Source organism: Martes martes, assembly GCF_963455335.1.
Source record: "Martes martes genome assembly, contig: SUPER_18_unloc_1, whole genome shotgun sequence".
NCBI lineage: Eukaryota > Metazoa > Chordata > Mammalia > Carnivora > Mustelidae > Martes > Martes martes.
Genome location: NW_027666704.1, coordinates 1,368,998 through 1,391,249, shown reverse-complemented (window position 1 = coordinate 1,391,249; position 22,252 = coordinate 1,368,998). Strand labels below are relative to the sequence as shown.

Sequence of the window (22,252 nt, the reverse complement as noted above, 5' to 3'; positions counted from 1 at the left end):
CAGCTGGAAGTCCTCCCGTTTGGATCTCTGAGAGTCCTAACTCTCTCTTCCTTTTGTAGTTCAAGTTAGTTTGGGGGAAGGGGAGCCTGTGTGGCATCTGGCTTCAGCTCAGGTCACGATCTCTGGGTCCTGGGATCGAGCCCTGTGTTGGGCTTCTAGCTCAGCAGGGTGTCTGCTTCTCCCTCTCCCTCTGCCCCTCCCCCTGCTCCTTCTCTCTCTCAAATAAATAAAAATTTTTTTTTTTTTTAAGTTAGTCTGAGTGTTTCTATGCTTTGCAACCAAGATCGCCCTTTCTAAGAATGAAAACACCGGTAATGATGATGATGGTAATAGATAACATTGGTTAAGTGCCAGGCAGGTTTTTGTTTTTTTTTTTTAAGATTTTATTTATTTATTTGACAGAGGAAAAGATCACAAGTAGGCAGAGAGGCAGGAGAAAGAAAGAGAAGCAGGCTCCCTGCTGAGCAGATAGTCCAATGCAGGGCTCGATCCCAGCACCCTGGGATCAGGACCTGAACTGAAGGCAGACACTTAACGACTGAGCCCAGGCTCCCCAAGTGCTAGGCAGTTTTTTAAGAACTTTCCTTATAATGTCTATTTTTATCCTTACAACTCTTTGAGAAAGGAACACTTACCAGCCCCATTTTACAGATGAGGAAACTGAGGTACAGAAGCCGCATGGTGAGTAGGTGGTAGAACTGGCTTTTGGGTCTAGTAATTGGCCTCCATGGCCTTTACCACTTCACTATACTCTCAGAAGCACAGGGGGACGGACTTGAGGTTATTTCCAACGTGTGGAGTCCCTTCACACACACCCATGATATTGAGTAAGTGGCAACAGCTTTACCAACTCATGAGCCAGTTTCTCCTAACTGTGCTTTGTGTTGTAGAACCAGAGGCTCTGATGTCACTCTGCAGTTTAGAGTTGAACTTGACCCCGATTGTCATAAGTCTGAGTTTAAATCCTTGTTTTGCCTCATGCTATTACCTCGGGACAGATCATTAACTCCTCTGAGCCTCAGTTTCCCTACTTATAACACAAATAAGAATACCTCTCTCATGGAGTTGTGGAAACTGAATGGGGATGGACTACCATGTTTCTCACTTGGAGGCTGGCTGCCACATGGGGAAACTCTAGAAGCCCCAGTAGGGTCTTTTTTAAAAAAATTGTTATTTGGGGCACCTGGGTGGCTCAGTGGGTTAAAGCCTCTGCCTTTGGCTCAGGTCACGATCCCAGGGTCCTTGGATGGAGCCCCACATCAGGCTCTCTGCTCAGCAGGGAGCCTGCTTCTTCCTCTTTCTCTGCCTACTTGTGACCTCTGTCAAATAAATAAATAAAATCTTTTAAAAAAATTGTTATTTTATTTATTCTTTTTCCAGTAGGGTCTTTATACACAGCCATCATCTTCCTTCCATTTCTGTTTACCCCAGGACGAACATCTACTTCAGGGATGCCTGGCTGGCTCAGCTGAAGAGCATGTGACTCTTGATCTTGGGGATGTAAATCTGAGCCCCATTTGGGGCACAGAAATTACTTAAATAAATAAAAAAAGAGAACATCTTATTTCAGAAACCTGTAGACGAAGACTTATAAAAATGGGCGGAAGGAAGAGGTGGATATGAAGAAAAAGGTGTCAAAGAGGCAGGGTGAAGGTCTCCAGCCCAAGGACAAGCCCTAGAGAACTGGAGACGAAAAAGAGATGACCTTTAGAGAAGGAGAGACAGGATGCCCCACGTGCAAGGACAAAGAGCAGTATAAAACGCAGTGCTCACCCTCGGCAGACGGTCACTTCTCCTCTTACACGCCCCAGAGGGTCTGCCATCCAGTTCAGCCCTGCATGCACCAGCCATCCTTCCCTGCTCCACATCCCAATAGGCCCCGAGAACCGAGACCCAATGTCCAGGAAGCTGCCACACTGTTAAGGGCCGACCTGCATCCCCTCAACACTCACATGCTGACGCCCTAACCCCCAGGACCTCAGAACATGACTGGATGTGGAGACAGGACCCCTAAAGATGGGCCTCACTCCAACCTGACCCAGGTCCTTTTAAGAGGAGATGTGAACACCCAGAGAGACTCCGTGAGGACACAGAGAGGTGGCCGTGGACAAGCCAAGGAGAGAGACTTCTGGGAAGCCCCACCTGCTGACACCTTGACCTTGGACTTCCAGACTCCAGAACTGTGAGAAAACTATTTTCTGTTGTTTAAGCCACTTGTCTGGCAGTCTGAGCCAAGTGTGAACCAGCCCCTAACCGGAGCCATGTAATGTGCTGTCCAAACCAGACGTGAGATAAGAAGAAGCCATAAATGCAGCGTGTGCACTCGGAGACTGTTTCCACTCGGGGTTCCTTCCACAAGCTTCCCTCTGAAGGCGGCTTCCAGGCCCGCCCAGGTTCCTAGGGCCGTCTCCACTCTCCTGCACATCTTCTCTCTAGCTGGAAAGCACCTTCTGTATTCGCTCCCGCACTTCCCTCACTCCCAAGGACACCATCATCTCGGCTACAGGGGGTCCTTGCTAAGAATGAAAAGAGAAAATATTGTCTCATTGCCTTAAGCTGCCGAATGAGCGAATGCCCAGCCTTTGTCTGCATGTGCTCTGCCCCAGGGAACCCCAGTGCTGCTGCCTGCACCCCAAGGGGCACAGTTAGCCTTCTACTGTCTTTACTTTCTGCGTCTGAGGCTGACTCCCAGGAGCCCGTGCTCCATCACTGGCCAGCTCCATGCAGGCCAGGAGTGGGTGTGTTTCATCCACTGCTGTGCCCACTGTACCCGACATGGTGCCTGCGCACAGCAAGCACACCATAAATACTATCTGCTGAATGACTGAAGGGAACGACCCCGCTTCATTTGTCTTTGTACCGCCGAATCAGAGCTTAATGGCGGCCAGTGAATGTCAGCTGAACGGATGAATGAGGGGCTCCAGGGAACCATCCAGCCCATCTGCCCACTTACCAGCTGTCCGCTGAGGGCCACACGGAGGACCCGCATCACAGTACTGTGTTTGGTCCCTTCCAGGCCTTCGGATACCTTCTTCAGTTTGCTATTCAGCGTGTCCTGAGTAAAGCTTGTATCGGGTCCTTCTAAAAGCCTAGAAGAGAGGGGCACCTGGCTGGCTCAGTTGGAAGAGCATGCAATTCTTGATCTCAGGGTTGTGAGTTCAAGCCCCATGTTGGGTGCAGAGATTACTGAAAGAATAAATAGGGGCACTTCGGTGGCTCAGTTGGTTAAACGTCTGACTCCTGATCTCAACTCAGGTCTTGACCTTGGGGTTGTCAGTTCAAGCCCCACATGGGGCTCTACCCTGGGCATGGAGCCTACTTAAAAATAATAATAGTAATAAATAAATAAGCAAGTAAATAAATACATAAACTTAAAAAAAAAAAAAAGCCAACAAAAGACTAGCAAAGAGCCAGTCTATGGGGGCCTGCATGGGCCAGTGGCAAGTACATGAGAGGGAGAATTTTAGAAGATTAACAGTCAGCTGGGACTGTTCAGGCCAGTATTCAAGCCTGCTTGGGGGCAAAGAGAGTGAAGGAAGATCTACTATCCTCATCCCCAACCAAGCTGAGGAAGACAAACAACCAAGGGACCACATTCACAGATAATCCAAGCACAATACAGGAAAACTCCATAGTAAGAAATGTACTAATTTCTACCTCGATCTTGTATTTCATTAAAAGATTAAGTAGCTGACATTTTTCTATCCAAGAGCTGAGGGACATTGCAAGAGAATCTTAAAAAAAAAAAAAAAAAAACAACAAAAAAACAAAAACGAACTTAGGAACAGGTTAGACATAGGATGGAAGAAGGAAGCTCTCTGGGAAATTACCTGAAATGCAGTGGAGGGAAGACTCCTTGGGATGAGGGGGAGGGGTGAGTCGCACAGAAAGGCAGGAAGAAAGACAGCAGGAGACCGCAGCTCCCCTAACACCACTGTCAGCAACTTGCTTACAAACATTTTCTCCCTTCCTTCCTTCCTTTTTAATTTTTAGGGCAGCAACCATGCTCCTGCACACCCCCTTGCCTCCATTCTGGGACACGGTAAGACTTAGGCCTATCAGACCTGCACATCCATAACGGCCTTTATGAACTCCCCAGTGAAGTCACAGATGCCACCTTCCTGGTGGCCAGGAACAGCATCTCACGCAGCTACACGAAGAGGTAAGTGACCCCAGCCTGCATGCGCTTCCAGAAGGCCTTGTACTCGGCAGACTGCTGCACTTGGACGTGATGAAGTAGGCCAGGGTGAAACAGTTCCCAAAGTGGGAGAAGGTCATGGTGTCCGCTGCCCAGGGCCACCAGAGCACAGGTCTCAGAGCTCAGGTCTCAGTGTTAGCCGGCCTGGTGCCCCCCCCCCTTTTAAAAGATTTTATTTATTTATTTGACAGAGAGAGATCACAAGTAGGCAGAGGCAGGCAGAGAGAGAGGAGGAAGCAGGCTCCCCACTGAGCGAAGAGCCCGATGTAGGGCTTGATCCCAGGCCCCTGGGATCATGACCTGAGCAGAAGGCAGAGGCTTTAACCCACTGAGCCACCCAGGCGCCCCCTGGTGCCCCCTTCTTACTACAACCATTCTTTGCACACAGGTTGAGGCACTTAAGACCTAAAATGCAAGAGGCCAGCCATCACGCTCTGCTTCCCCGGCAGGCCGGCTGAGATCCTCTCTCACATGTGCGCTCGAGTTTCAAGAGACTCCCCAGGCACTCAGAATTGGACTTGCCAAAAAAGAACACTAATAACAACTCTGAGCTGGAGCAAAGGACAGGAGCAGGGTGGGGTGGGTCTGTTCGCTGGCGCCATCCCAGTTTCCTCTGGCTACTATGGGGACTCCAAACTGGAAATGCTGCACAGGAGCTGGGGCCCGAGAGCCTTGCTGGTGTGGACGATCCACGAGGCCGACTGTGATGCCGCCTGTGCACGTCGGGGTCCAGGGAGCTCCCTTCCAGGGCTGGGCTTCGTGCGGAGGGCTGCGTTCAGCAGGAACGTGAAGAGACCACCGCTGTGTACTGACAGATTCCGTCCCTAACTCTAATATTTGAGTAACTGAGTTCCAACAGGATGCAAAAGTAACCATTCTTACCGCAATATTAACTGGGCCATGTGATGATTGTTCCTTCCAAAATCCAGGAGACAAAATACAGAAAACATAAAACATAATGTGAGAAAAAAACAGGTATTCTCCTCCATGTCACTGTGGGCAAGCAGGCTGCCAAGGAGCTGGTGAAAGAGTGCCAGGCCCCAGGTGGCCAATAATGGCAGCTCAGGACACGTGAGAGCTGGCCCAGAGCTTGGCGTGGGCACAGAAGGGACGTCGAGAAATTTGGAAGCTCTGGAATGCTTGGGTATTGGTTTTCCTGCCTTGAGTGGGAGCCTCAGACTCTCTCTGAAACCTAACCCTGTGGCAGGGATGGGGAGTTAAGGCAATGGTCCTGGTGAATTAGAACTTAGAGCCCCTATGGTGGAATGCCCTAAATTAAAGGAGTATTAATAATAATGGCTCTTGGGAATTAATCCTGGAGATACACTTATAAACCTGCTTAATGATGTCTATATGTGGCTATTCACTGCAGCACTGTTTGTAACAGCAAAATCTGGAAGCAGTCCAAATGTTTATCAGCAGGAAACGAGTTAAATAAATAATGGTAATGTGGTTTCATAATGGGATTGGTGTAGCTGCAGAAAACAATCAGAATGCTCTCTAAGCACTGAGCAGATCCACAAGTATCTTTTTTTTTTTTTTTGACAGACAGAGATCACAAGTAGGCAGAGAGGCAGGCAGAGAGAGAGGAGGGGAAGCAGGCTCCCCGCTGAGCAGAGAGCCCGATGTGGGGATCGATCCCAGGACCCTGGGATCATGACTTGAGCCGAAGGCAGAGGCTTTAACTCACTGAGCCACCCAGGCGCCCCTGATCCACAAGAATCTTAAGTGAAACAGACAACAAACCAGAAACACAGCGAAGTGTTACCGTATTTTTGTGTAAAAAAGGATCCTTGGGGCGCCTGGGTGGCTCAGTTGGTTGAGCGGCTGCCTTTGGCTCAGATCATGATTCAAGGGCCCTGGGATCGAGCCCTGCATCAGGCTCCCTGCTTAGCAGAGAGCCTGCTTCTCTCTCTCTCCCTCTGCCTGTCGCTCTGCTTATTTGTGCTCTGTCAAATAAATAAATAAAAATAAATAAATAAAAAAAAGAAGGATCCTTTAGATTTAACTAGGAATAGTAGTATGTATATACAGAGGGTTCTGGAACTAGGTAGATGGGGGACAAGGATAAAAACGGGTTTCCCAATTATTTACCTTTTTTATACTTTCTAGGCTTTAGACCCAGGTTTGAGAGATTTGAATGTATTCCTAATCAAAATATTACATCTAAAATTTAAGAACTTCTAAGAATGGAGTCACATACCCATATGGTTGAATACTCTGACATTATGCAAAGGAAACTGCTAAGGGTGGTGCATTTCTGTTGGGGGCTAGAGGAGGACAGACAACACATTTTTTGCTATAGACCTTCTTGTACCATTTGTATGTTACTGTATTTTTGGCTGCATGCTTATTTTCTTATCATTTCTAAATGTGTATTATAACAATATTTTGAGGTTTCCGGGAATCAGGCACTTTCCAAACACTTTGCAGAGAAACATACGGCCTTGTAGGCCCAGTCTACAAGGTTTGGGTTTGAATCCCTGCTCCTCCAACTTACTATTATTTTAGACAAGTTACTTAGCCTCTCTGCGTCTCGATTTTCTCATCTATAAAATGGGGATAACATTTTAACCTGCTACTTCATTAGGTTGCTGTGAATTTAAGTGTATACACACACACACACACACACACACGGCCCTCGCATGAACCTGTCTATGTACCTAATGTATAGAATGTACAGCCCAGTGCAGGCATGTGCACAAGCAAACACTTACTACCTACTTTAATCTCTGCAGTTAAGGCGGGAGGAGATAAGTAAAGAGGACACCGTGGGTTTTGCTGCCCACCATCCATCAGCCTTTCTCCTGATAGCCCAAATCTTCTTGGGGAATCGGCTGGCTCCCATTCTCAGCTCATGTGCCCTGGTTGGGGGTCCATTTAGAACCCAGGAGAATGATAAGCTAACCTGCACTGATTGGCACGTCACACTCTCCAGGCTTTGATGACTGGTGCGGGGACAGGAAAACGAGGCTAACCAGGCTCCGTCGGAGCTCATCGCAAGACACAGCTGAGGCTCTGTGGTGTTGGCGCAGATACGAGAGGCTACTAATGCTCCCTTCTAGCCTTTTTCCTTTTCATAGGCAGAGAGAAAATTTTTCGCCAGCCTCATGGCTGCCAAGTTAAAAAAAAATCGACATTTTCCAAACTCCCCCGTGGCTTGCTATGGCCGCCAAGACAGGCATTCTAGTCAGCGGGATACGGGCGGAAATGAATGTGTAACCCTTAAGTCAGGTCTGGAAGGGGAAGGAATGTCCTGTCCTTCCCTTTTTCCTCCTTCTTCTTCTGGCTGAGTTCTGGATGATCTGTGAGCCACCATGCCCCGCGTAGACCAGAGCGAAATCTAGGGACAGCAAGACCCTTGAGACATGGGAAAAGCTCTTCAGCCTTGGATGGCCACTTCCACATGGGTAAGCACTGTCCTTTCTGTTATCTGGTAGAGAGTCCCCACCTCCACCCACCCAGCACAGACGCCCTGCAGACAAAGGAGCCAGCATGGAGAAGGGACAGAGAGAAAAAGCAGGTCTTGATGACAAATTTTTGGCTCCTGCATGAGGCCGGGCTTAAGTCAGCTTTGGTTGTACTTCTGTTCCTGTCAAGGTAAGGACTACAGTGTCATCTCTACCTTGGAGACGAGGAAATGGAAGCTCAAAGAGGTGTGTTAAGTTGGCCACAGCGACGCCGTGTGGGCAGGAGAATAGCCAGGTAAGTAGTGGTACTGGGAGGGAAGCCACGGGGACCCAACCCCAAAACCCAAACATGCTGCCCCTTCCGGGGAGGGTCTGGGGTCCTCTGGGGAAGCCTCCCTGCCAAACAGAGCCAGTCAGCTCTGTCCAGACCCTCTTGCCAGCCATGGGGACTGGTGCGGGAACCTCACAGTCAGCCCTGGAAGAAGGAGGGTCCTGGGAGGGAGAGGGAAGTCGGGAGCGGAGCCTTGGGCTTGGCCTGTAGGAACTCACCCCAGCACACGCTTGGCAATCACATCCACCTTCTCTGAGAGGGGGCCCAGCTGTGCTCGGCCCACTGCAGGGCGAGTCCACAGGTAGGAGTGTGCTGGCGAGACCAGATCCTGCAGGCGGCAAATGTGACCCTGGGTTGGGGTAAGAGGCAGTCACTGAGAGTGCTGTGGACAGGGCTCCAACACACCAGGACAGGCAGTGACAAGGGCATCAGCCACTCCCTCAATCTCCTGGGACTCCCCAACGCCACACCTGTCTCAGCAGGATGATCCTCTCCACGTAGGCGGGGGCCAGCACCTCCCTGTCCTGAATCTGGTTCCCGAATGTCTCCTCCACCAGGGCCTGCAACTTCCCCACCAGCTGGCGCCTCTGGGTCTCGCTGTTCACCAGCCGACAGAGGTGCAGCCTGTAAGAGAGGCCAAGGGACTGTCCTGACTCTGGCATCACCAGCCCCAAACCCTCTCCCCTCAGGGGAGCTGGTGGGGGTGGAAGGATGACACCTTATGTGAGCTGCCCTTCCCACACCCTGGAAACAATACACAGGAAAGGGATCTGGCCAAGGTCCGCAGCAGCCTGAGAGTCCCAAGCAACCCGAGAGATATCCTGTTTTCATTGTTTCTAAAATAGGAGCTAACATTTTAAACTAGGAAGAGATCACATAAAAAGAGAGATTTCTGGCCTCTCTCAGGAAATTTGAAGATCTGGCTGCAAAGGGCCCGCCTTCCTCATGCTTCAGTGGCTAGTGTGGAGTGGAGGAGGCCCAGCTCAGAACACAGAACACTCCAGTCTGCCCAGCCCTCTGCTCCCCAGGGCCTCTCCTGGCGGCCACCCTCCCCTGTGCTGCCGGCCTGGCCTCTACAGACACCTGAGTTTACAAGACAGACTCTGCCGGTGTTGCCTCCTGGCACAGCTTTAAGCAGGGGGCTCTGGCACAAAAAGGCAGAGGTCAAGAATACAGATTTGGAGGATTCAAAGCCAGGGGACAGTTTGGAGGACAGATCTGCTTCAATCTGGGGCTCAGAGTTAAAAAGTTCAGGTTTTCTTATCAGTTCTAATGTTCTCCTTTCCAGAATTCTCCCGCCTTGTTCCCTCTCTGGAAGCAGCAAAGCCTCCAAGCAGGCACTGTGAGTCCTCAGTCCCCTCCCTAGGCTGCCCTCACCCTGCCCCCAGCAATGTCAGAGGGACCTGAGGAGAGGTACAGGGCCGAGGACCAATCTGCAGGCACTTCGCCCTGGTCCCTGGCGTGGAAGGCCGGCAGCAGCGGTGGGTATCTCCTGGGCTCTGGAACCAGACAGGCCTACGGATCAGACCAGCCCTGTGAGATGTCTGCAGCAAGTTACACGCACGCTCAGAGCCTCAGGATGCTCGCCAATCACGTGGGGATGATGGGGGGTGGGGGGCCTCCATCACAGGGCACTGTGCAGATTAAATGAGGGACCATCTGTAAAGCAGAGCGCAGGGCCACTGGAGACGGGCAGGGAGTCGGAACAGAGGCTCCCGCATGTCAGTGGTGGAAGGAGGAGACCCTCTGGGAAGCTATCTAGAGCACACAACTCTCTGAAAAACATAATGATTTTCTTAAAAAGGAATTAATACCACATGCTGAAACTGTTCCTAAGACTGCCTTAGCAGCAAGATGAGACAGTAGAAAGAAAGCGATCAAGGGACCCTAGTGGCCAAGCTTGAGATAACACGCATCCGGTCCAGGGCCTGGGAGGCAGAAGTGCTAAACAGATGGTCTTTACTGTTACTATTCCCACCGCACCTCTAGGACTGCTGTGACAGCTATTACTGCCTTTACTACTAGCACTGACATAATCACAGCAGTGGCTCGATGCTAGAAACATCTAAACGTGACAGCTTTACCTGCATTAGACCCACGGCCATCGGTTCCAACCCTGCATCTCCTCCCTGATTCATACTGAGCAAAGCCCACCTCTACCTTCCTCTGGCTGCCCTCATGCTCTGGGGGGACTAGAACGGGTCACCAGGTATCTCCCCCATCCTATCTCCATTTCCCCGAGATACTGCTTCCCCTATAATCAGGTAGCATACAAGTTACATTCGCTCCTGAATGCCCCATTCAAGAGATGTCTGCTGTTTACTGTGTGAACTTTGGGCTAGTCATGGGACTGTCCTAGGCCTCAGTTTCCACATCTGCAAAATAGAGCTGAGTCAGGCAACCCACCTCAGAAGTCCAATGGTAGAAATCAATGAAGTAACATCCTTAAAATACCTGCAGTCAATGTGAATTCTCTGGGCTCACGCAAGTAAAGCACTGAGAAGCCTGTCTCCAAACCAGTGCTCAGGAGAGGGCACCAAGTCCCTTGTCCCTTAAGTACACCTCTGTCTGCTGGCTTTACCACTGAGGCCCTTAGACGGATATGTCAACAGTGATCTGAACCGTAACTGGGTTTAGAAGTTTGAGTGAAGAACTACGTGAAATGTACAACAGGTGCTGTGAGACAGTGCTCATTCACTGCTGGCTGCGGGAGGTGGGGGGTGATTCCGAGATGAAGATCCCCCTTCTCCAGGCTGTGGTTAACAGAATCCAGGCCCGGGATGGGTGGGACAATAGTAATGACAAAAACAGCACCTACCACTTACTGAACACTTTCTATGTGCCAGAGACTGTGCAAGTACTTTGACGCAACATTTTATTTAACTGAACTCTTAAGACAATTGCACAAGGTGGGTCCTGTTATCAGCCCCATGTTCGAGAAGAGTAAAGAGAGACTTCGGGAGGTGAAGTGACTTACAAACTTTGTGTCAGGTCACAGAATGTTAGATACCTGAGCCCACAGTCAAATCAGGTCCATGTGACTCCAAAGCCTGCTAGACCCTCTGCCCCGGGGACCCATCAACAGCAAGAAAGGCCTTTTCTACCAGCCGGCCCCCACCACAGGTTCCCCACTCACCTGTTGAATTCTGGAAGCTTCTCCAGGTCCAACAGGGCTGAGTGGCAGGTGACTCGGGTCAGGTCAAACTGTGTTATCAACTCCGGCAAGGTCCTGCCCATCTGGTTCTCTGCAAGCAGACATGCCCAGCCTCAGGCCCCTGCCTCTCCTTTCAGTCACAAGGCAGGCTGGGTGAGCACCTTCTGGGCTCCCCGCTGCATTCCAACTGAAGGGATTTAACTTCTAGCTCTTTTCTAGATCAAGGGCCCGAATGAGCTCTCATTTGCAGAAAGGATTCCGTCACTCAGAAAGAAACAAGTTTGAAAACAATCAGACTAAAGGACCCTCACTGCCCCCAAAGACGCAAGCCGCAGGAACAGCAGTGCCCGGAGACCGTGATTCCACTGGTCTGGGATGCGGTCTGAGCATCAGTGTACTTTACAGGCCTCCCGGGAGACTCCCAAGCACAGGCAGGGTTGAGAACTACTTTGCTGGGAGCCCCTCCTCCAGAGCAGCAGCCCTGCCCCATACAGTCGGTGGGCAATGCGGTCAGGCCCTGGCCTCAAGGGAGCCTCTGCCATGTCCCTTACAGGCTGTGTGACTTCAGTAAACCTCTCTGAGCCGCTCAATCCTCTTAGAAATAGCAGGGATAATAAATAGTTCCCAAGGATATTTCAAGGAGCGAACCAGATAAGAGCAGAATGAACAGTAAGCAGACCACTGCCACATCTTCAGAAATCCCCTCCACAAAGAGGTCATCCTAATTTGCTGTTTCTTTAACCTTTGGGCTCTAAGTCTTGGGCCAAGGATAAAGGCTCAGCTGGGGTAAAGTAGGGTCATAGTAAACTTTGTTAATACTGTTGGAACTTATACTTGCCACAGTGGTAGTAATATAATTGTCATCATCATAAGACCTATAATTTTGGGGGGCCCTGGGTGGCTCAGTTGGTTGAGTGGCTGCCTTCGACTCAGGTCATGATCCCAGGGTCCTGGGATCCAGCCCCGCCTTGGGCTCCCTGCTCAGCGGGGAGTCTGCTTCTTCCTCTCCCTCTCCCCCTCCTCCCAGCTCATGCTCTCTCTCTAATAAATAAATAAAATCTTAAAAAAAAAAAAAGGGGGAAAAAGATCTGTAATTTTCGTGCTTACTGCGTGGCAGATACTTGGCTGGCTGCCTCGTACTCATGAACTCAGTGCATCCTAACCCTATGAGGGAGCCACTTATCCCCATTTTACAGATGAAGAAGGCAAGGCTCAAAGACCATAGCTCCTTAAGGGCAGGGGTTACATCTATCTTGTTCACTATTGTAGCCCCAGCACTTAACACAATTTCTGGCTCAATAAACACAAGAATGAACTTGGGCAGGCTGCAGGTGTCACAGCCGGGGCTGAAGACCAGGCAGGCCTGAACCAAAGCCCCAGCTCCTCGCCGCTGGGACCTCCCAGGGGTGGGTACCTGCAAACCCCGAGCCACAGTTGGTGATGATATCAAGCAAGGCATCCGGCAGGAAGTCGGCAGCCGCAAAATGCTCCAGGAAAATGTCCCCCTGCCTCTTGGACAGCTTGCTGCCATCCCTGTTGAGCAGCAGGGGCAGGTGGGCAAAGTGAGGAGGCTGCCAGCCCAGGGCCTGGTAGAGAAGCAGATGCTTGGAGGTGGAGACCAGCCACTCGGACCCACGCAGCACGTGGCTAATGCCCATGTGGTGGTCGTCCACCACGCAGGCCAGATGATATGTGGGGAAGCCATCGCTTTTCAGGATGACTGGGTCCCCCTCCACATTTGCCACCTCATGCCGATTCCAGCCGTACACCAGGTCCTGGAAGGCTGGCGCTTCCCTCTCCAGGCGGAAGCGGATCGCAGGTTTGGGGCCTTGGGCTAGCTTCTGGGCCACCTGCCCCTGGCTCAGGTTCCGGCACCTGTTGTCATACCTGTCAGGAAGCAGAGCAGCACAGTAGCTAGGGGTACCAAAGACACAAGTGAGTTCTGTCTTCATCTCTGATAGTTAGATAAGCTTGGCAAGTCGTTTACTTCTCTAGCCTTTTTTCCAGTCTTGAACAGGCATAAGAAGAGGGCTATGTCGGAAAACCGAGTGAGATAACGGCATGGCAGACACTTACGCCTACCTGCCAACCTGTCCCTCTTCTTCGTTAGCGAGGAAATGGTGAAATGCCGAGTCCCAGGGGTAGAATCGTTGCTGGTGTAGCTGATCGTGCACTCTATTTCCCCCATGCCAGCCGCTGGGCCAGGAAAGACCACTCTACTCACTGAGACTCAGGTAAAAGTCTGCTTGAGGGCAGGGGAGGTTAGAGTCCTCGGAAAGATTTTCTCTCCAGCTAAGAGTGAAAGCCACAAGAGGAAAATCCCCTTTTTTATTCCCTGCCTTCCACTTCTGTGCTCTTTAGCTGTTGTCCTATGAGGAGAGACGCTTGGGGCCAGTGCAGCCCTGTACAACAGATGGGGGGTGGGGCAGGGGAGGCGGGGAGGAGCCAAAATACAGCCCTGATGTCTTGAAGCTGCTGGTTTTATCCTTGAGTCTCTCACCTCCAGACTTTTTTTTTTTTTTTTTTGGGTGCAAAAACGTGGTTTTATTAAAGCACAGGGATAGGACCCATGGGCAGAAAGAGCTGTTGCCTCAGCTCCAGATTTCTGCAAAGTAAGTGGTAAATGTCTGTCGGTTATGCCCTGGCTACTCCAGGTATGGACCCCCAGAAGTAGCCCCATCAGGGAGCCTGTCCGAAATGCAGCATCCCGGGCCCCACCCCAGACCTGGTGGATCTGAGTCCGTGTGTTGACTAGATGCCCAGGTGAGCTATCTGCACGTTAAAGTATGAGAAACTCTGGCTTGTCCCTTTTTTTAAAAATTTTTTAAGTAAACTCTACTCCCGGGATGGGGCTTAAACTTGTGACCCCGAGATCAAGACCCAAGTCAGCCCGGTGCCCCTGGTTTGTCCCTTTTCCACAGGGCATTCCATTACTTACTCCCCAAAGCATCCTGATAGAAAATGTAAAGCTTGAAAACATCCTCCTTAACACAGCACTAAGTGTTCAATCAGTAAATGGCTGCATGAATTCCATGACAGAACTTGACCATGATTTTAAAAGAGAACCTTCTGCCAATGGACAAGCAGACTGTTTATAATAAAAGAGCAATGCTGCAATGAGGGGCACGTGGGTGGCTCAGTGAGTTAAAGCCTCTGCCTTCGGCTCAGGTCATGATCCCAGGGTCCTGGGATCGAGCCCCACATCGGGCTCTTTGCTCAGCAGGGAGCCTGCTTCCCTCTCCCTCTCCTCCCTGCCTGCTTCTCTGCCTACTTGTGATCTCTGTCTGTCAAATAAATAAATAAAATCTTAAAAAAAAAAAAAAAAAGAGCAAAGCTGCAATGAATGTCATGACCTTGTACAGACACCCAGCCCTTGTTCAAATGGTTCATTTAAACTAGAACTCAGAGCTGTACCTCGCTGGCTCAGTGGGTAGAGCGTGCAACTCTTGATGTCAAGTTGTGACTTCAGGCCCCACACTGCGTGCGGAGCCTTGGCTCAGTCAGGAGAATGTATGTCTCCTGATCTGGAGATTGTGAGTTTAAGCCCCACGCTGGGTATAGAAATTATTTAAATAAACTTAAAAAAAGTTTTTAAAATTCTTTAAAAATAGGGGCACCTGGGTGGCTTGGCCAGTCAAGCATCTGAATCTGGATTTTAGCTCAGGTCTTGGTCTCAGGGGCACGAGATACAGCCCCATATTGGGCTCCGTGATCAGCGTGCAGTCTGCTTGGGTTTCTCTCTCTCTCTCTCTGCCCCTCCACCCACCCTCCCTGCATGCACATGCCCATGCACTTTCTCTCGCAAACAAAAATAATAAAAAAATAAATAAAAATAAAATTATTTAAAACCAACCAACCAACCAAATAAATAAATAAATAAATGACTAGAACTCAAGTGTCCTGCTGCCACTGCTGATAGGAAGCAAGGTGGTCAAGGGCCACAGGGCCAGTGTCTATCAAAGCTCCAAACCGGCCCTGGAGTTCCGCATTTGGGAAGGTCTCCAACAAATGCTCTGCATGTGCACACAACGATGTATGTCCCTGTGATCCACCCTAGCTCTTCTATTAGAACTACAGATTAGAAATGGTAGAAAGATTCACTAGTAAGAAACTGGTTAAGGGCAGGTACCTCTGTACAGCGGAATATTGCCCAAGCCTAAGAAAAAGTCTAAGGGCCGGTACATACTGGGTCTCCTCGAGATGGTAAGTGGGAACAGTCAGTTGCCCAGTCCGCATATTGTGCGCTGCATTGGAACGGGGGAGAAGAGAAACAATACACATTTCTCAGGGTCGACATGGAGCGTCTCTGAGGAGACTTAAGAAACTTCGAACAGCCATTTGTCTACGGCAAGAGCAACTGAGTGGCCAGAGTCAGGGTTCGGAAAGATCTCTGCATGTGTATCTCTCTGGACCTGAAAACATTTTACTTCCTCAGAACAATAATTGCAATGACATGTTAGTATTGCCCGAGAGCTAATGTGGCAGGCAGCTCTGCCACAGCCCCCATGAGCCCCGTCTCCAGGGTTTCTGCCCCCGCGGCATCCCCTCTTCTCCAGAGTGCAGGCTGGACCTATGGCTGCCTTCTTACGAACAGAATGCAGCAGAAGTGATGAGATGTCACTTCCTCGATTTGGTTACAAAAAGACTCTGGCTTCTGTCTCGCTTGCTTTCTTTTGCTTTCCGTCTGACTCACTCGAAGAGAAGCCAGCTGCTGTGCCGGGAGCTGCCCTGTGCACAGGCCCGCATGGCAAGGAGCTGGCATCTCCTGGCAACAGCCAGTGCAGCCCGAGGTCTGCCAACAGCCTCACGAGAGAAACAGAAGCAGATCCTCTGCAAGCCAAGGGTGAAGAAAACCGCAAACCTGGCCAGAACCTTGACTGGAGCTTTGCGAGAGACCCTGAGCCGAGGGAGCTGGCTAGGCTGAGCCCAGGCTCCTGACCCACACAGGCCATGCAGTGACCACAGTCTGGGGGCGATCTATTATGCAGCAACAGCCCAGGGACATACACAACTTTGGGGAAGCAACCCTGAGAGGCTGGGACTCTCACCGGGGCGTCTGGTGGTTCCTTAGGGCCTCCTTCTTCAGGAGCTCCAGCCGCTGCGGTGAACAGAAACAGGGGTAAGCGGCACCAGACGCCAGCAGTGCTTCTGTGGCCCGGGCGTATAGCTCGAGACGCTGGGACTGCTGGTAGGGCCCAGCAGGACCTCCCCGCCGGGGACTCTCATCAGGCGGGATGCCTGTGACACAGCAAGAGACCATGATCACCATATACTAATAAGGGGGGGCACCAGGGTGGCTCAGTCATTAAGCGTCTGCCTTTGGCTCAGGTCATGATCCCAGGGTCCTGGGATCGAGCCCCACATTGGGCTCCTTGCTCAGCGGGAAGCCTGCTTTTCCCTCTCCCACTCTCCCTGCTTGTGTTCCCTCTCTTGCTGTCTCTCTCAGTCGAATAAATAAATAAAAAGCTTTAAAAAACAAATACTAATAATGAAGATGCTTGCAGCACTGGCTCCTGGGCACTGTCCGATATGCTGCAGGCATACAGGAAAGCTTGTGATCCTCACGGCAATCCTCGAGGTCATTATTATTGCGATTTTCCTGGTACAGATAAGCTGAGAGATAAGAGAGGCTAAGGGCTCAAGGTCGTGGGGCCCCACAGATGAGGATTCACGGAGGCACCTCTGCAGTCCATGCTCCTAACTGCGCTTCCTTTCCATCCATCGGTCCCCAGGGCGCAGGAGAGCAGCCCAGGCCTGGAACAGCCCTCAGGAGAAGGAAGCATGGGTTGGGGCACAACCCGGCAGGCCCAGGCTGGACTCTTGGTTCTGCGTCTGAGAAGCTGTGCAGAGGGATCCTGAAGATGTGGGAGCCTCTTCGTGGCCTAACCATAACACGTTCAGCACTTGGAATGCCCCAGGGCTTAAGAGTGGTTCCACTAGGGGAACTGAAAATGTATGTTCAGGTTAAAAACTAGTATGTAAACGTTCACAGCAGTTCCATTCATTGGACTCAAAAAAGTGGGGCACACAAGTGGCTCAGTGACAGGTCCGACTCTCGATTTCAGCTCAGGTCATGATGTCAGGGTCATGAGACTGAACCCCGAGTTGGGCTCTGTGCTCAGCAGGGAACCTGCTTGAGATTCTCTTTCTCCCTCTGCCTCTCCCCTTGCTCTCTCTCTAAAATAAATCTTAAAAAAAAAAAAAAGTCAAAAAAGTGGAAATAATCCAAATGTCCAACCACTGATGAACAGAAGGTGTTATTTTCATACAATGACTATTATTTGGTCACAAAGAGGAATGAAGTACTGATATGTGCTACAGCACCGAACCCCCTCTGCTAAGGAAAAGCCAGTCACTAAAAGAATGTATTATCTGGTTTCATTTACCTGAGATGTCTACAATAGGCACACTGCACAGACAGAAAATAGATTAGCGACTGCCAGGGGCTGAAAGGAAGCAGGAATAGGGAGTGATTGTTAATAGGACAGGATTTTGTTTTGGGAGGATGGAAATGTTCTGAAATTGGATGGTGGTGATGGCTGGCATACCATAGTGAATATACTAAAAAACCACTGATTTGTACACTTTGAAATGGTGAATTTCCTATGAGGTGAATTATATGTCAATTATAAAATATTAGTAATAATTTAAAAACCCCACAACACACAAAAAAACAAAAACAAACCAAAAAACAAAAAACACAGGGTGACTCCTGAAGCAGGAAGCTATAGAAATCAGCCACTCCCTCCGCCTCACCACAAGGCTGGGGGGTGGGGTGGGGAGCTCCGCTGAGGCGCTGCAGGCCACGCTCACGAAATTGTGCCACACCAGGGGCTCCAAGGGTGGGACCTGTTCATCACTGTATCACTTGGGTCTAGTACAGTGCCTGACGGGTAGCAGGTGCACCCTGAAATCCAAGTTTTCATCCTGGTCTGCCTGGTGCTACTTGATTTGGCTCTGGCCAATCCGTCTTTACATCTGCAGTCCCTCTGCTCCTCTCACTGTGCTTGGGCCACACCGGCGTCTTCGCCGCTCCTCTAACACACCCTATACTTTCCTGCAGCAGGGCCTTCCTATCTGCTCTTCCCTCTGTTTTGAACAGTCTTTGCCCAGGTAACCACAGGGCTGGCCCTTCACTGTGCAATCTCGTGCTTTCAGGTCGCCTCCTCCAAGAAGACCATCCTGACTGAGACAGCACCCTTCCCTGCCAGTTCCCTAACCTGTTACCCTTGTGTCCACAGCACTCATCAACACTTAATGTCGCGGTGAGGAGAAATTAATCTGTTCATCTGTCCTCCCCTATTTACCAGGCGCTGGTCTCTGTTCAGTGCTGGAACAGGGCCCTCATTATAGTAAGTGATCTTCGTGAATGAATTCCTTTATTCAAGTAATTGGTTTTTTTAAAAAAAGATTTTATTTATTCATTTGAGAGAGAGAGAGAGCACAAGCAGGGGAGGGAGGCAGAGGCAGAGGGAGAGGGAGAAGCAGATGCCCCGGTGAGCTGGGAGCCCGACATGGGGCTCAATCCCCAGGCCCCAGGATCATGACCTGAGCTGGAGGCAGAGGCCTACCCATCTGAGCCACCCAGACGCCCCTATTTAACTAATCCTGATTAAGCATCTGCTATAACATTCTACGACAGAAGGTATAAAGGAAATCGGTGACTGCCCTTTGAGAACCCGAAGTCTCGTTAATAGTTTACCTGAGAATAAGATACACATCTCATAAAAGTCTTGGTATTTTTCCTTGTGGAGCTTAACTGGTTATACCTGCCCTGACAGACAGATGACTGTTGACCCAGGGAACATACACTCCTTCTTGTCCTCCCGGTGTCTAGGAGGCCTCTGGATTAAATGTCCCCTAAGACTGATTTTAGAGGTTGCACACATTTTGTTTGGCTCACACAATGTGGTTTAAAAAAAAAAAAAAAAAAATTCTGGGCTCAAGTTTAACAATGGGAAGTATTCATTAAAAAAAAGTAATAAAAACCTGGATTTCTGGCTCCTCTGGGAAGTGAGAAGATTGAACAAACTGGGCCAGCATTCCCACACGGGAACAGGGGGCGGGAGCTTTCTCCTGCTCACTACAGGCCTCGCCTCTCCAGCTCCATCTTATGCTTGGCCTGTGTTTCCTGTCGGCTCCCAGCAGGACCTGAAATCCTGAGGTAAGAACAGGAACCTCAGAACAGCCTTGGAGCTTTTCCTCAGGGAGCTTCAGCATGTTTTAGGGAGGCCTGTGCCACCTGAGGCAGCACAAATGTACCCATCTCTCCAGGAAGTCCTCATTCTCCATCTTGGGCCCCATGAGGAGACCTACAGGCTCCTCTCCCTGCTTCCTCTTCCCCTTTGGAGGAGGGTCCTTCCCCGGCCTGCCTCACCTGCCCACTCCAGCATGTCCTCAATATTCTCCGCTGCCCCAGGCACAAGGCGGGTCTGATCCGTGTCCTCCAGCCTAAGGATGAAACTCCCCTGGTGCTTCTTGGCAAAGATATAGTTGTACAAGGCAGTGCGGAGGCCGCCCAGGTGCAAAAAGCCTGGGAAAAGGAGAGAACAGCTCAGACAAGACAGGGAAGATGAACTGACAAGCAAGCCCCGCTTGTAACAGGATGTCCCAGGGAGTATCAAAGCTCAAAAAACAGCTACCCTATCCCATCTTTCTAACCAGGACCGAGTCAGATGACCACAGAGGACAGGAGTGGTCCACTCGCTTAGCCCCTCATCCTGGAAGTAGCAGACACGTCTTACAGCGTGTGATGTTGTAAAGACTCCAACTCTCCCCAGCTGCACCCACTGTTCTATTTTGAGATTCGCTTCAAGGCCAAGTTTTACCCGAATGAGGACAAGCAGAGGATTATCCATGGAAATCATATCACATGCACACTTAACGTGTTCAAATTCAACAATGTGCTTGGGTAAAAAAAAAAATTAATTACAAACTGAAGATATCATACAATTACATTTTGCATATACTCTGATTTTCATCTGAAGTTTGGGCTTAAACACTAACCAAAAGTAATAGTTGATTCCACTGTATTTCTCTTCACCTGAGCTCAAACTCCTAAGATTTTACCTTTCCATCATTCCTGACTGAAAGATTCACATTAAGCATTTTGCCATTTCCCCTTATCCTGTCTTCTCTTGTCCAGGCCACAGACCCATCTCCACGATGAGCTTCTCTGCATTTACAGGAACAGGAGGCAGCACAGGACACGAAAGCTCTTCTGTAGTCAGGCAAACTCCCGTTCAACACTGATTATGTGAGACTTTCTGCTAGTTATCGCAAGGCTACCACAAAATCAGTGGTCCCCAAGATGGAAGATGGGGGTTTGGTAATTGAAAGAAAGACCTCTTAAATCAAATAAATGTGGACTTAAATTCTGCATCCATTTATTGGTTGCTATAACTTGGGCACTCTACTTCACTGGTCTGAGCTTAGTCTCATCTGTTAGAGATTAAAAACAAAAAATGGAAACCTCCTTTACACAGTTGTTGGGAGACCTAAATGTTCATCGAAGTACAGCTTTCCATTAATTTTAGCAATTAGTGATCTCAGTTGCTTGATAATTCTTTTATCTGTCTGTAGTCAACAGCCTTTTCCGTGTGCAAATCAGCAAGGAAAATGAGAACTGTAATAGAGAATATCGTTTATTAAGCTCTAGGAGTACCAGGCCTTGCGAAGTACCTCAGCTCCATTAGCGCAAACCCATGAGGCATGTACATCACTAGCCATGTTTGACAGAGGGTAAAGCTCAGAAGCTCAGAAAGGTTATGTAATTTGCCCATGTCACACAGCTGAGAAGTGGCAAAACCAGCAATCTGGACCCAACAATCTCAGGCTTTGGCACTCAACTACTATGAGTGCTCTGCAAAGAAGGTGCAGACCAAGGCTGGTCTGCAAACTGTTGCCAGTTCACAACCACATACAAAAATTGAGAATAAATGTTTAGAAACTTAATAGCAATTTGACAGAGTAACTTTGTATCTGGTGAATCTAATAAAAACAGGCTCACATTTTGTATGCTGTTAATATTTTTCCTCTTACTCATCTGTATTGGTTCTATAAAAATTCTGATCCATAATCAACTGGGAATTAAGAACCAGTCCTATCACAATGGTTTGAGAAGCCCACTCTGCACCCAACTGCCTGCGGTGAAAGATCCTGTCACTCTGTGTAGCTGGGATCTTGTCACACGGGAAGCCTTACATGTGGACCCTAAGGTCCAGAATAAGAGAGGCACGCTCCGTGTTCAGAGGGCAGATGGCGGACTCCCTGAGAAAAAAACCGGGGGAACTAGCGGGGAGGCCCTGACAAGATCTCCACTGGGGTAAACAATGAGCCCCCTGCCTCACTCTCTGGCTTGCTGAGCACCAACACCACTAACCACAGGGCCTTGCACCTGCAACTTCCTCTTTCCTCCTGTAGGCTTCTGGGTGGCTAGCTTGTCTTTTGGTTCTCAGCTCAAATGCTACGTCCTCAACAAGGCCTTTCCGAGCTTTCTACCTAACCGTCGGCTCCCTACCCTGCTTCATTTCTCACATGGCAGATGTGACTGTCTAAAGGTAGTTACTTTTACACGTTGTTTGTCGCGGCCACTACAGGGTAGGCTTCTTGAGAACAGGAGCCGTGCGTGCCCGATGACCACTGTATCCCAACGCCTAGAACAGTACCTAGTACACGGTCTGTATTCGATACACATTTACTGAATACACGAATGAGAGACCTAAAGAGATGGTACACAAAGAACTTCCTGGCTATGTGAATAATTTCCGCTCGTGGACCTGCTTCTACCTCTGTAAAATGGGGTCTCGCTGCCCACCCCCCGCCCCCGTCGGATTCCACCGGAAGGGATTCGTCCGGGAAAATTCAGGGGGCGGGCACGGGACGGGGGACATCGACCTGCAGCGTCACGTCCGCCAAGGTTACCTGTGGGACTGGGGGCGAACCGCACTCGCACCACAGCCCCGGGATCAGTGCCCAGGCTGGCCTCGCGCCGTCCCATGGGCCGGCCGGAGGCCGCAGGGTGCCTCGCCGACTGCAGCAACCTCTTCAGGAGCACCGCCATGTGGGAAGGAAGCGCACACGTGGGCTTCCCCGTGCATCACTTCCGGGGCCTCTCCCAGCCAATCCGCTTCTGCCACAGAGGGCGCGGCCCCGCCCCT

The 22,252-nt window shown here is 50.1% G+C and overlaps 1 protein-coding gene across 1 annotated transcript; it reads right to left on the bottom strand.

The window, feature by feature from the left end:
- Window positions 1-1,345: 1,345 nt before the first annotated feature.
- On the bottom strand, window positions 1,346-22,170 carry EARS2 (glutamyl-tRNA synthetase 2, mitochondrial). The gene is made up of 9 exons (XM_080831669.1): window positions 22,017-22,170; window positions 19,471-19,626; window positions 16,142-16,331; window positions 12,508-12,980; window positions 11,076-11,184; window positions 8,410-8,563; window positions 8,158-8,288; window positions 2,954-3,089; window positions 1,346-2,516 (listed from the first exon to the last, which is right to left on the bottom strand). Exons 1-9 carry the CDS (start codon window positions 22,153-22,155, stop codon window positions 2,433-2,435), a joined length of 1,572 nt encoding a protein of 523 aa, XP_080687795.1. The 5' UTR covers window positions 22,156-22,170; the 3' UTR covers window positions 1,346-2,432.
- Between the last annotated feature and the right edge of the window lie 82 nt (window positions 22,171-22,252).

Excerpts from the sequence above, each read along its gene's own strand:
- EARS2 (XM_080831669.1), bottom strand. The coding sequence starts at position 22,155 with ATGGCGGTGCTCCTGAAGAGGTTGCTGCAGTCGGCGAGGCACCCTGCG. Across the intron at positions 12,981-16,141 it reads AGGAACCACCAGACGCCCCG|GTATGACAACAGGTGCCGGA; the intron begins GTGAGAGTCCCA and ends GCTTCCTGACAG. Across the intron at positions 8,564-11,075 it reads AAGCTTCCAGAATTCAACAG|GCTGCACCTCTGTCGGCTGG; the intron begins GTGAGTGGGGAA and ends CCTCTCTTACAG.